The sequence below is a fragment of the Cotesia glomerata genome, linkage group LG1 (assembly GCF_020080835.1).
Source record: "Cotesia glomerata isolate CgM1 linkage group LG1, MPM_Cglom_v2.3, whole genome shotgun sequence".
In the NCBI taxonomy this organism is placed as follows: Eukaryota; Metazoa; Arthropoda; class Insecta; order Hymenoptera; family Braconidae; genus Cotesia; species Cotesia glomerata.
In genome coordinates, this window is record NC_058158.1 from 15,814,879 (window position 1) to 15,826,291 (window position 11,413).

General features: G+C 29.1%; 2 protein-coding genes across 6 annotated transcripts in view; one reads left to right on the forward strand and one right to left on the reverse strand.

Moving 5' to 3' along the window:
- LOC123267867 (tumor suppressor candidate 3) overlaps window positions 1-3,856 on the forward strand; it is a 12,737-nt gene extending 8,881 nt beyond the window's left edge. For all 3 annotated transcript variants that reach the window (XM_044732767.1, XM_044732759.1, XM_044732754.1), the window contains 3 exons: window positions 2,623-2,773; window positions 3,365-3,530; window positions 3,605-3,856. In XM_044732767.1, coding sequence (XP_044588702.1) covers window positions 2,623-2,773; window positions 3,365-3,530; window positions 3,605-3,620 — 333 coding nt within the window. In that variant the 3' untranslated portion in view covers window positions 3,621-3,856. The remainder of the gene's footprint in view (window positions 1-2,622; window positions 2,774-3,364; window positions 3,531-3,604) is intronic.
- An 847-nt stretch (window positions 3,857-4,703) lies between these two features.
- Window positions 4,704-10,710, reverse strand: LOC123267885 (polyprenol reductase). 3 transcript variants are annotated; one of them, XM_044732775.1, is made up of 6 exons: window positions 10,281-10,708; window positions 8,474-8,655; window positions 8,118-8,266; window positions 7,290-7,478; window positions 6,574-6,869; window positions 4,704-4,850 (listed from the first exon to the last, which is right to left on the reverse strand). In XM_044732775.1, exons 2-6 carry the CDS (start codon window positions 8,653-8,655, stop codon window positions 4,758-4,760), a joined length of 909 nt encoding a protein of 302 aa, XP_044588710.1. In that variant the 5' UTR covers window positions 10,281-10,708; the 3' UTR covers window positions 4,704-4,757. The 3 variants fall into 3 exon arrangements, with proteins under 3 accessions (XP_044588710.1, XP_044588717.1, XP_044588722.1); XM_044732782.1 differs by having other exon boundaries at window positions 4,807-5,294; window positions 10,281-10,710; XM_044732787.1 differs by having other exon boundaries at window positions 4,807-5,339; window positions 6,510-6,869; window positions 10,281-10,710.
- Window positions 10,711-11,413: the final 703 nt, after the last annotated feature.

The following is an 11,413-nucleotide window of genomic DNA, read 5'->3' on the forward strand; positions in this document are numbered from 1 at the left end:
CATTACTTCGTGAGGGTGTGTGTGTGTGTAAGTATGTAAACCTCTCATAACTTTTGAATGGCTTGACCGATTCGATCGTGGTTGGCGCCATTCGAAAGGGCTTGTCCAAACTTAGATTTTGGATATAATTTGGACCGATTCGTACCGATAGATTTCGAGAAATCTAAAAAAAACTGTAAAAAAAAATTTTTTCAAAAGTGGTTTTTTTTTTAATAACTTTAAAATGGCTTTATCGATCAACTCAAAAAACTACTCAGCTCTTAACCTTGAAAAACCACGTCGATCGCCGCTAATCCGGTCAAAATCGGTTGATTCATTCGAGAGATATCGTGCAGGAAAGAAAACTCAAAAAAGTGTTTTTTCGGAATTACTCCGGAATTTCTAGTTTGATCAATTTGAACTTAAAGATTTTTCAAAAGGCTTAAAAAACTGCGTCGAATGCCGCCAACCGCGTAAAAATCGGTTCATTCATTCAAAAGTTATTGCGGTTTGAAAACTCAAAAAATAGTGTTTTATCAATTTTTTATTAGACTTCTGAGCTCGAAAAGCTCAAAATCATAGAAATGTTATCTGTTCGAGCTCGGAGACCTCAAAACAACACATGAACTGTATTTTTGAGCTCGAAGAGCGCTCAAAAACGGCATAAGTGCAATTTTAAGCATCCGGGTATGGAATTAGCGGGAAGTTGCAGGGATGGCCTTCAGGGTCAACCGTTTTCCTAATGTTTTTTTTTTTTATTTAGTACAATAATCGATAAAAATACATCACGAGATTAACTAAAAATCAAGCACAACATAGAAAATATAATTTTTTTTAATTTAATAATTTTATTTAATCAACTGCCAGGCGTGGTTTCGAATCCCAAGCTTGTCTTAGAAACCAGCTTGGTTGAGATTTGACCTTGCCGCGTAGGTTAAGATTTTTTCAAACCAAAAAGACCCCAACGTACCACTCCCAACACTTAAAGTCGGCGATATGACTAATTAAAGAAAAAAAAAAAAAATTATGAGCGGCCTTTCAAAATTTAAATTTTGAACTGAAACTTTCAGAAACTTATTTTTTTTTTTTTGGTCTATAAAATTATACCGTAACGAGAAATAAAATTAAAAAAAAAAAAAATTCGATTTTTGGCGATTTTTGAAATTTTAAAAAATTTGGAGTGACCTCTTAAAAATTTTTTTTTAAGCTGTCCTTTGGTGAGGGCTCTTAACCCTAGACTGGTCACCCTATGAGCGTGACGCCGCGCTCAATTATATTTTGTTTATTACATCTTCAATATTTAATAAAATTATTCAAAAAAATTTGAATTTGTTCCTTGAACATTTTAGAATATATTAATAATTTTTTCAAACATCTTCGAAAACGTTAAATTGCTGAAAAAAAATTTCTTAAAAAAATTTGCGGGGCTTTCCTCATCGCTTGACCAGAGTCGTAAGTAGTTTTTTGTCCGCGGCGTTGCCGAAAACACCTCTAGTCTCTGCCTGTCAAACGTGTGTGAACTGGCAACACTGTACGCTCTAAAAGCATTGCGGCAAATCCCTCATCACACCCTCATCATCCCTCATCGACCAAAGTCGTTAGGTCACGTTTGTTGACCAGTCTAGAGTTAAAACATCAAAAACTAACATTTTTTCACTCGACTCAAAAAAAAAAAATAGTCGTTTTTTTGCGCCACCCTAATATATATATACATACATATATAAACTTCCAAACCAACGTCATTTTTAAGCCTTACTCGACTAAATAATTGATATAGTAACGAAATTCTGTGTGAATTTTGACACAAGGGCCAATGCAATAGATAGATTTTATGAAATTACCTAAAATAGTGTTTTGTTAACTTCTATCAGATTTTTGAGCTCGGAGAGCTCAAAATGAATTAAAAATTATATTTTTGTGCTCGAAGAGCTCAAAAACGTAGTAAGTGCAATTTTGAGCGCTCAATTACGAATGTAGCGGGAAGTTTCAGGGTTGGCCTTTAAGGTCAACCGTTTTCCTAATTTTTTTTATTCCAAAGTATTTCTCGAAAATAGGTTCGTTTTTATTTAATTTTTTCAACATTAAAAACTATATCATTTAGAATAATGATGACTGTATTCAAAAGAGCATTGTTTTACCTACCAAAAATTCCAATAAAATTCATAATTTCTGAGATATAATTCTTCGAAAGTCAAGTAGGGTCAATTTGACCCCATGTGTACTCTGAAGTTATGTTCGGAGGTGTGTACTCCGAGGGTTAATTGATTGAAAATGATCGTTACTATCGTAAAAAATATGAAAACAATTTTTTTTAATTAAATTTTTTGGAATAACCATTTATTGAACAATTTTTTTCTAAACACGTGCCTCGTGCAACCATATTAAAAAAAAACTGTTTTGCGACATGATTTATATTTAATTAAGCGTCGTCAAGCTAGCAGCAGCAAGACCCATCTTGGACGGATATTATTATTGATTTCTCGGAATTTAAACACGCAACAATATTCTAAATGGAGCAACTAATTAGCAACAAATTTAGCACCACATATAAATTTTGTTGCTTGAATAATAAGTCAATGCATGATGGACGAGTCCATGCTAGCTTGATAGACCTATTTAATTAAATTGTTTATTTTTTTTCAGTTTTTTACACTAACGATGATCTCCGGACAGATGTGGAATCATATTAGAGGTCCTCCTTTTATTCACAAAGCACCAAATGGAAATGTTGTATATATACACGGGTCTTCTCAAGGTCAATTTGTTTTGGAGAGTTATATCGTGATGATTCTTAGTATCCTTCAAATTAAATTACCTATCAAAATTGATGTTAATTCATTTATTGATAATATTTAGTATTTTTTCGAGAGATATCTTAAAATTATCGATATTGATAATTATCAAGAATTTAGAAAGTTATTGTTTCTGAACCGTTGCCATATGTTGCTAAATTAAGTTTTTTTTTAATGTTAGCTTTCTATGTTATAAAATAATATTTTTATTGTTGTCAAAGTGATGTCAATGGAAACTTGAGAAGCCATTGTTTTCAGTCTAATTTTAAGAAATTAAGTTATTTTTTCAAAATCAAAATGTCAACGTTTCAGAGAACTATTTTGATAATTTTTAAAAAGATTTGTTCGCTATTTTTTTAACTTTTTTAAAAGACTTTTCTACTACTCAATCGATCAATCAATCAATCGATCAATATCATAATTCAAATATCTCAAAATTATAAAAAAAATTCTGTTAACTTCTGTGTGAGTTACGACAAAAAAGACTGTATTCTTAATTTTTAACTTTCTTACAATATTCACCGGTATACACAATCATATTTCAATTAACAAAATTCTTTAAAACGATTACTTTCCTTAACAAACATAATTAGATGGAGCTGTAATTTTGGGTATGATTTTAATGACAGAAGCTGCGTGTCGGAAAGGTGACATAAAAAAGCGACGAATTTTTGCAGTAATTGGTTTAGGACTAGTAGCAGTATTTTTCAGTCTTCTACTCTCTATTTTCAGGAATAAAGCACAAGCTTATCCATATAGGTGAGTATTCAATTTGATAAAATGTATTATTATATTATATTATATTTCTTTTTTCTAATAATATTTTTTTACAGTCTTCTTTTCAAGTAAATAGTGGATTTTTTATTTAATTACAATATTCAATTTTCATTTGAATATGTACTGTCATGTTTGTACTAAAATTTTGGAAATAGTAACTCATTAACATCAAAGTACTCGATATAAACCATAGCTGTTATAGAAGTTCATAGTAAATTATACTAGTTTTTCATTGTTTTGGCTTTGTAAGTTCTAAGAATTTATTATTATGAATTGTTTAATAAAAATTATAAAATATCTATCAAAAATCATTCATTGTTTATTCAATCCTCAACCGTTTCTCCGAGTTGTTTCGTAAAAAGCTCTTAATTGTTAGTATTACTCTATCATATACAAATATAAAAAAATTTTCACTGTACAGATAATCGAATCAAATAAATCTATGTAATTTTTTAATTAGAAACATTATTGATTTGATGATTAATTTTGTAAACATTTAATACAGAATGAAAGTATTACTAACCTTATTCAATACTAACCATATATGCGATGCACCCATTTAAATATTATTCATATCCAATGTATTATTTCATTGAAGCTTTTATTATTTGTGCATGTATTGATCAATTTAATGAAATTTTCATACCTGCTCATCATAGATCAATAATATACAGGTGACAGAAATCAGAAAACATTGTTCAATTGCATTAAATTTATAATCTCTACAACATGGAAATCTAAGGGAATTCGGTTTTCGATTGACAGACTTGACAACGACGAAAGAGATAAAAATTTTCGAGTTTTACCTCCATTTAAAATTTAATATATGACTGTACTCAGTACATGTAGGATGAAAGTGAACTATATCCGCAAAAAAAGCTCATCATCATTACTAAACACCTAATTTTTTAGTGACCTCTGATAAATTTATAAAGGAATCAAGGTGAGAATCTTAGGAGTTAACTTACCCAGGAAAATTCTGCCGACAGCTACAAAAAATATGAAAGAATATTTACAATTACAGAACTGATAATATGACCACCAATACAACATAGATTGAATGACACCTGAACGATGTAAAACCCACAACTATTGAAAATTGAATATATCATTGATTTAATATATTACAAAAAAAAAATATTAAATGTATCAGAATCATGATATAACAATTTTTATTTTTTAATTATACAATAATGAATATTCCATTTTTTAAAGTAGAAAAGGAACTAATACTTTACGGCAATTAGGATAATTTTTGAAAGTTTTCTTGTACCACAGATGACTTGAAAGAGCAGTTTCAATCTGTAAGAAGAAAACAAATTTTTAATTCTTTTTACAATATTACAAAACTTAATTTTTTTGGTGTCAACATTTTTCGCTTTTAATCTTATTAGTATATTAATAGTTATTGAAATTTTACACTAAAAAATTTTCGGGATAATTTGTAAGGTTAAATATTTGTACAGGGTTCATGATTTTATAAACTTAGAAAAATTATTTCATATTCTTTGGTTCATTTTGAAAACGTGACTCTAAAAATTCCATGCAAAGTTATACTCATTCACTCGTGAACACAAAACTATTTTTTTCCAGCCACACATGACTAAATATGACTTATTTGCATGAACCTTGTGCTTAACTTTATCCGAAAAACGTCGCTTATGTATGATCATGGAATGTCACGGATAACTTTTTTACAAAAATATATGGTCATGCATGATCAGGTTTGGCAAAGCATAGATTAACCTGAGTATACAAAGCCATACTCAGTCATACAAATTCACGTTGAAACCCGAGTAAAAATGAAATTATTATTTTTTACGGAAAAATAATAAATTTCGTTCAACCGCCGCACCACCGCTGCACCACCGCCGCACCAATGCTAAGTTATACCTACAATTTCACAAAAAATGGTATCATAATTAATTCATCACGCAATAATTAATTAATAAATAATGCGACTAGAAATTTTAATGTAAGACCTATTGATCAACCTCCACATTTTTACAAATATAAATAATGTTGTGAAGCGGGAAAGAATAGGAGTTACGGTAATTATTACGTGAAGCGTTCCACATTCACGTAACAGGATATTGGTAGGAAAGGATTGAGAAAGGAATGTGGAGAGGATCATCTTAATGTGAGTTTATAGAATATGCGAGAAAAAATTATTAGATAGCTCGGACTGGGATTCGAACCCAAAACCTTCCGAAGACATGTCGGCTACTCTACCATTTGAGCTATCCGGTCTATACTAAATTTCCTTTCGCTTATTCTATATACATTAAGCCACATTCCTTATTTAGTATAGACCGTTTAGTATAGACCGGATTTTTAGTATGGCCATACATTTTTATTAAATTCCTATTAAGGATAGTCTATTCAAAAAAAAAATTTTTTTTAAATCAGGCCAAAGCACCGCGAAATTATTGATTTTTTAAGTCGTATTGTTGATGTAGATTTTTAATTTCGTCCTCGGGTTGCACAGAAGCGGTACGCCTATCGAAATACTCTGAAAGAATTTTAAAAATTAAACTGTGATGGAATTCGAACCTGGATCGTCTGCATGGAAGTCTCGAACATTGCCAACTGCGCTGCAAGCCATAGTTAACTAAAAAAATTTAGTTAAGCTATTTGAATGATCAACAAATATTTTATTTCAATGTATATACCATCAAACAGCGGTATGGTGCAGAGGTGGTGCGGCGGTCGAATGAAATTTATTATTTTTTCGTAAAAATTAATAATTTTATTTTTACCCGGGCGCGTCACAGCTGTGGTGCGGCGGTGGTGCGGCGAATAGAAATTTATTTACTTGTCACGGCGCTGGTGCGGCGATAGTGCGGCGAATAGATCAATTCTTTACTTGTCACGGCGGTGATGCGGCACTTGTAAAATAATCAAAATTGTCACGGCTGTAGTGCAGCGGTGGTGCGGCGGAATTCTGTTTTTACTCGGGAATGAACAATTGCTCGAACAATTTCGGAAACAGTGATCAGATTAGGAGAAGTATTATTTGATTTACCTGATTAGCGAGAACCCAAATAAATATGTAGCAGAATGATGAATTCTGCCGAAGAATTATATTTAATGAGCAATACATAACGATTTCTGTGAGCTGAAGAGGAGCTGTTACGTATTCAAAAAGCCTACCACTTGGAATCTTATACGATTTTGTAACAACCTCTCCTTTTTTATTTTTGCGTAAGCTTGCTAGAATAAAATTAGTTCTCAATTGTTCATAAGATGCCAAAAGAAAACAGATCGAAAAAATAATATGGATACTATTCAATTCATTCCAATGAAATGAATATTCAGAACCTAAATAAAAAGAATATGTATTAGCATATATTAAAATATAAAAATAATTGTGTTCGTAAGATTATATTTCTAAAGCTAAAAGAGCAAATAACAGCATTTAGATAAAGTTTTGTATCAAAGGTGCATGAAAAATAATTTTGGGTGCTATTAACTACAAATCGTTTAAAATACAAAATCAGGATGGAAAAAAAAGTTTTTTAAATCGTCAATTTCAAAGGGTCAAAACAAACTCCAACATCAACATAATCTACTTTTTTATTTTATTCTCTCTAGATGAATATTTATTTATCATTATCTTTTGATTAAAAAAGTTACACGTAAGTTGTTACAATATAAACTTTACACTCTGTTGTTCTTAAAATTTTACTCTTATCTCATCAACTTTAGAAAATTTTTTTCGATAAGTAAATTACAATTTACCTTTTATAAATCCATAGGATTCCCCAATTATGCATGTTATTGTTCCAAAATAGTGAATAAATCCAACAATGTAAAGACTTACGCTCATTTTTGCTTCGCTATAAACGCTGACATAGCAAGCTTCATACAATCTTTTACAACATTGAACTGTTATCAAAGTAATTGCAATCATCGTGTCCAATGGTGTAACTATCAATAATAAGAAAGTTAGATAATATTTTTAATAAAATAATAGTATACGTTTTTGAAATTACATTTAATTTGTTATTCTCAAAGTAAAAAGTTACTCGAAGAATCAACCTTTTTGTGTTTCTGTAGATAAAATTATTCAAATGCTTGAAATAATTATTTTTTAAAATTCTGGATAAAGATTTGAAAATAATTGTTGTAGTTTATCTTTGGATAATAATAAAAGTCTGTGATAAAAAATTCTAATTTTAATCTACATAAATAAAAATTCATAAAATTTAGAATTATCGACATAAGTTAATTCATTCAAAATTCTTAAGAAACTTGAAAAAAATATTTTTATACATATAATGGCTCCTGAATTTTTTTTTTTATCGGATCGCTTATCTACATTCAACCGGATCTTTGTACTTGGAAACTGCATCAAATGCTGACAAACTCATAAAAATCGGTGAATTTACTCGAGAGATACCGTAATTCAAAAATTTCAACAAATTAGTTTTATAAGTAACTCCTCAGCTACTATGCTTTTTTTTAATTCCGTTAAAAAACAATTTTTAAACAAATTTGGCTTGATTGATCCATCTCTCCACGTACGATGTAAATTAAAATTGTAGAACCATGAGAATTTTAATATACCCAGTGGTTTCCTAGAGCTGTTAAGTAGTAAATCCAAAACTTCATATACTGCTTCCGGTAGATTTCCAGAAAAAAAATATTTATGTATGCATAAAACTAATGCAGTAATTGATAGTGGGACCGCAAATACATAAAAATGTAAAAAAAATCTGAAAATAATAATGGTGCATTATATAATGTACCTAATTCATAAAGACAAAGTAATAAAACATATGAAGCTTCGTTAGAATCTGAAGATCTTGCTTATAGCAATTTATAGCAAAGTAAAAGAAACTTCGAGAATTAAAATAATTAAAATCAATGATTTAATGACTCAAGCGATCAACTTTTCATGCTTATTCGTATTGAAAAATTACCTTTTAGGAACTTCAAATTTTTCCGCAATGTTATGACGGGTTTTCTCAGCATATTTTCCGTGACGAATAGACTTCTTTATGAATATGGGTAAATAGTTCTCATAACAATGAAGTAAAAAACTACTTATTCCAATAAGAACAGCAAAGCACAGAAATATTAGTTTAATTAGATTCCAATCCATCTACATACAAAATGAAAAAAAGGAAATTATTTAAAATTATATAATTAGGTATTGATGAAGAAATGATTGAAGTATTTTAATTTTATATACATTGATTATAATTTTTGTGCTTCTTTTTAAAAACGTCGAAACAGAAAAGTTTTTTAATTTTTTCACAGAAACGTAAAATTTTGTAATACTTTATCAAAAGATCTTGAAATTTCTGTGATGATCGAAGGATAAAACAAAACAAAAATTTATCAACAACTCAATTTCTTAATTTTTTTATATCTAAAAATCAGGTGACCACACTACTGAACAATTACTACGAAAATAATTTTTCATTCCAAATTTAGAAAAAAAATTTTTTTTTATCTTAGAAATTCTTTAAAATGTGGCGAAACTTTAATGGGCAAAAAAATTTTTGAAAGCTCCAAATTTTGGAGAAATGAATGTTTAAAAAAATTAAAATTTCCATCCTTTATTACGAAATGGTTAAAAACATCGTAGTCTACAAATTTTTTATGATTTTTTTATACATATGATAATTTGAATCAATTTCTGGAGCTTGATTATGAATGTAATTGAAGAATTATTCGCTTTTAACAATTGTTAATTTCGTCATATTTTGGAATTTTCGGGTATTTATCTTTAAAAATAATTTAATTTATTTTTGTTACAATTATTTATGTTGGCAAAAAATTATTAAGTGTCAAAATTATTACTACTTAGTAACTTTATGTTTTTTCCCGCATTTACCGACAGCTAACTACCAGGCCTGTGCAGTACTCTATCAGTAGGCATATTTACATATGTACCCTGATAGCCACGCTTTGATTGAAAGTAGTTGGATTTCATCAGTTACAGTTAACTTGACATCAAGTTTGCCGTAAATTTTTACAGTACAACAGTTGTAAATAAATTGAGTAAAATCTACAGCCCCAATTTGAATACAAGTTAACACCGAACTTTTAGTTAAATTGTACTACAATTTTACTACAACTTGAATAAAATATTTGTACTGCAAGTCTTGACGTCAAATTGCAGTGTAACTTGTAGACAACTTATGTAAAAACGTTTGGTTTGCAACTTTTTTCATCAAGTTGGGTACAAATTTCGGCAGTAGATTGAATAAAAGTTTGAGTTAAGATGGCTATCAGGGTATATACTAAAAAAAATCAAAACAAAATCCATAACCTGAAAAAATTTTCATTTTTATGACGACACCCTAAATTTATACGCTACATTTATAATAAGAATTCATAATATTCGTTCTCCACATTTTAGGCAGGTGAAAGTTTTATCTCTATGAATGTTAGTTCTTTTAATATCGTTACTCCAATTTTATATAAAAAATTAAATTATTTTACAGATACCAGACTATTTTACTACGCTAGCAGAGTTTGTTATGAGTGTAACTGAAAAGATTGGAAATTCCCGAAAATCTCAATTAACATAGACCCTCCTCTTAATAAATACATAAACGATTACAAAAACATTGAAAAACCGAAGGAACCAAAAAAAAATGGAACGAAGGAAAAACATTTAAAATGATCCAGATTATAATTGGCATTTTTTTATAGAGTGAGACGCAATGATAATTTTATTATATTGAAGTTATATCTTAGAAATAATTTAATATTTACCTTTCTAAGTTTCAACACAACTAAGGTTTTTTTTTTTTTTTTTTTTTTTTTTTTTACGACAAAAGTTTTATCCAGTAACTTGCCATTATAAATATTTACTACATGAATTATTTAATAGTTAACCTCATCTATCACCAAATAAAAATTGCGCATCATAAACTTCACGATAAAGCCCGTAAAAATAAATATATTTTAATAAGTGTCTGATAAAATTTACATCAGTGATAAAAAGTAGAATAAATTGAAATTTATTTGGCTGACGTTTAAAGTCTAAATGTACCGTTGTAAAATCGATTTTAAATAATCGATTAAAGAAATTTTCAATCGATAGTGACCGTTCTTAGTGAAATTTCTCGATTAATCGACAAGAAAAGGTAATCGATCTACGATTTGCTCAAAGCCACAAGATATCCCAAGCGGCACAAATTTTTTTTGTTGATGTTTTGTTAAATTAAATTTAAGTTGATGATTATTAATTTTTGACTTCTTGTTAAGTAAAATCTACCAAAAAGTCAACATTTTTTTTTGTGACGCTTGGGATATAAAGGGATCATTTGTTAGGAGAAAAATGATCTTACCCATACATTCAAATTTTTAACTTTTGAGAAACATTCATTTTAAAAAACTGCCTCCCAAGCGGCACAAGTAACTTTTTGGTATTTATAAGATAACAATTTCAGTTAACTTTAAGTAAATTACAAAAGTTAATATAAAACAAACAAAATGAACAACTTGAAAAGTTAACTCTATTATGTCATCTTACAGGTGGCGAGATATTGTTAATAATCTAGAATGCTTAAATAGTCAGCAATAAGTTAGAATTAATGTTACTCTGAAAGATGATAATATTAGTATAACAAATAGTTATATAACATTTTTTGGATAACTTTTCGAGCATCCATAAAAATGACTAAAGGTTAACTTTCAATCAGCAAACCATTACTTGTCCGTTAAATTTCGCAACACATGCGCAACTGGTCATGAGATTGAGCCAACTTTAAACTAACAATCTGTTGGCATTTTTCTGTTTGTAAATATTTAGTTATATCTTCGTTAACAAGTAAAATCTTTTGTTCCATAAATCGTATACAATAACCCGTGCAGTCTCTTACAAGTTTAGCTAATGTCCCGAC

What these genes read in the sequence shown, in the direction of transcription:
- LOC123267885 (XM_044732775.1), bottom strand. Translation starts at nt 8,655, where the DNA reads ATGGATTGGAATCTAATTAAACTAATATTTCTGTGCTTTGCTGTTCTT. An exon ending in AAATTTGAAGTTCCTAAAAG is followed by an intron (nt 8,267 to 8,473) that starts GTAATTTTTCAA and finishes TATTATTTTCAG; the next exon opens with ATTTTTTTTACATTTTTATG. An exon ending in CAGCTCTAGGAAACCACTGG is followed by an intron (nt 7,479 to 8,117) that starts GTATATTAAAAT and finishes TATTATTGATAG; the next exon opens with TTACACCATTGGACACGATG.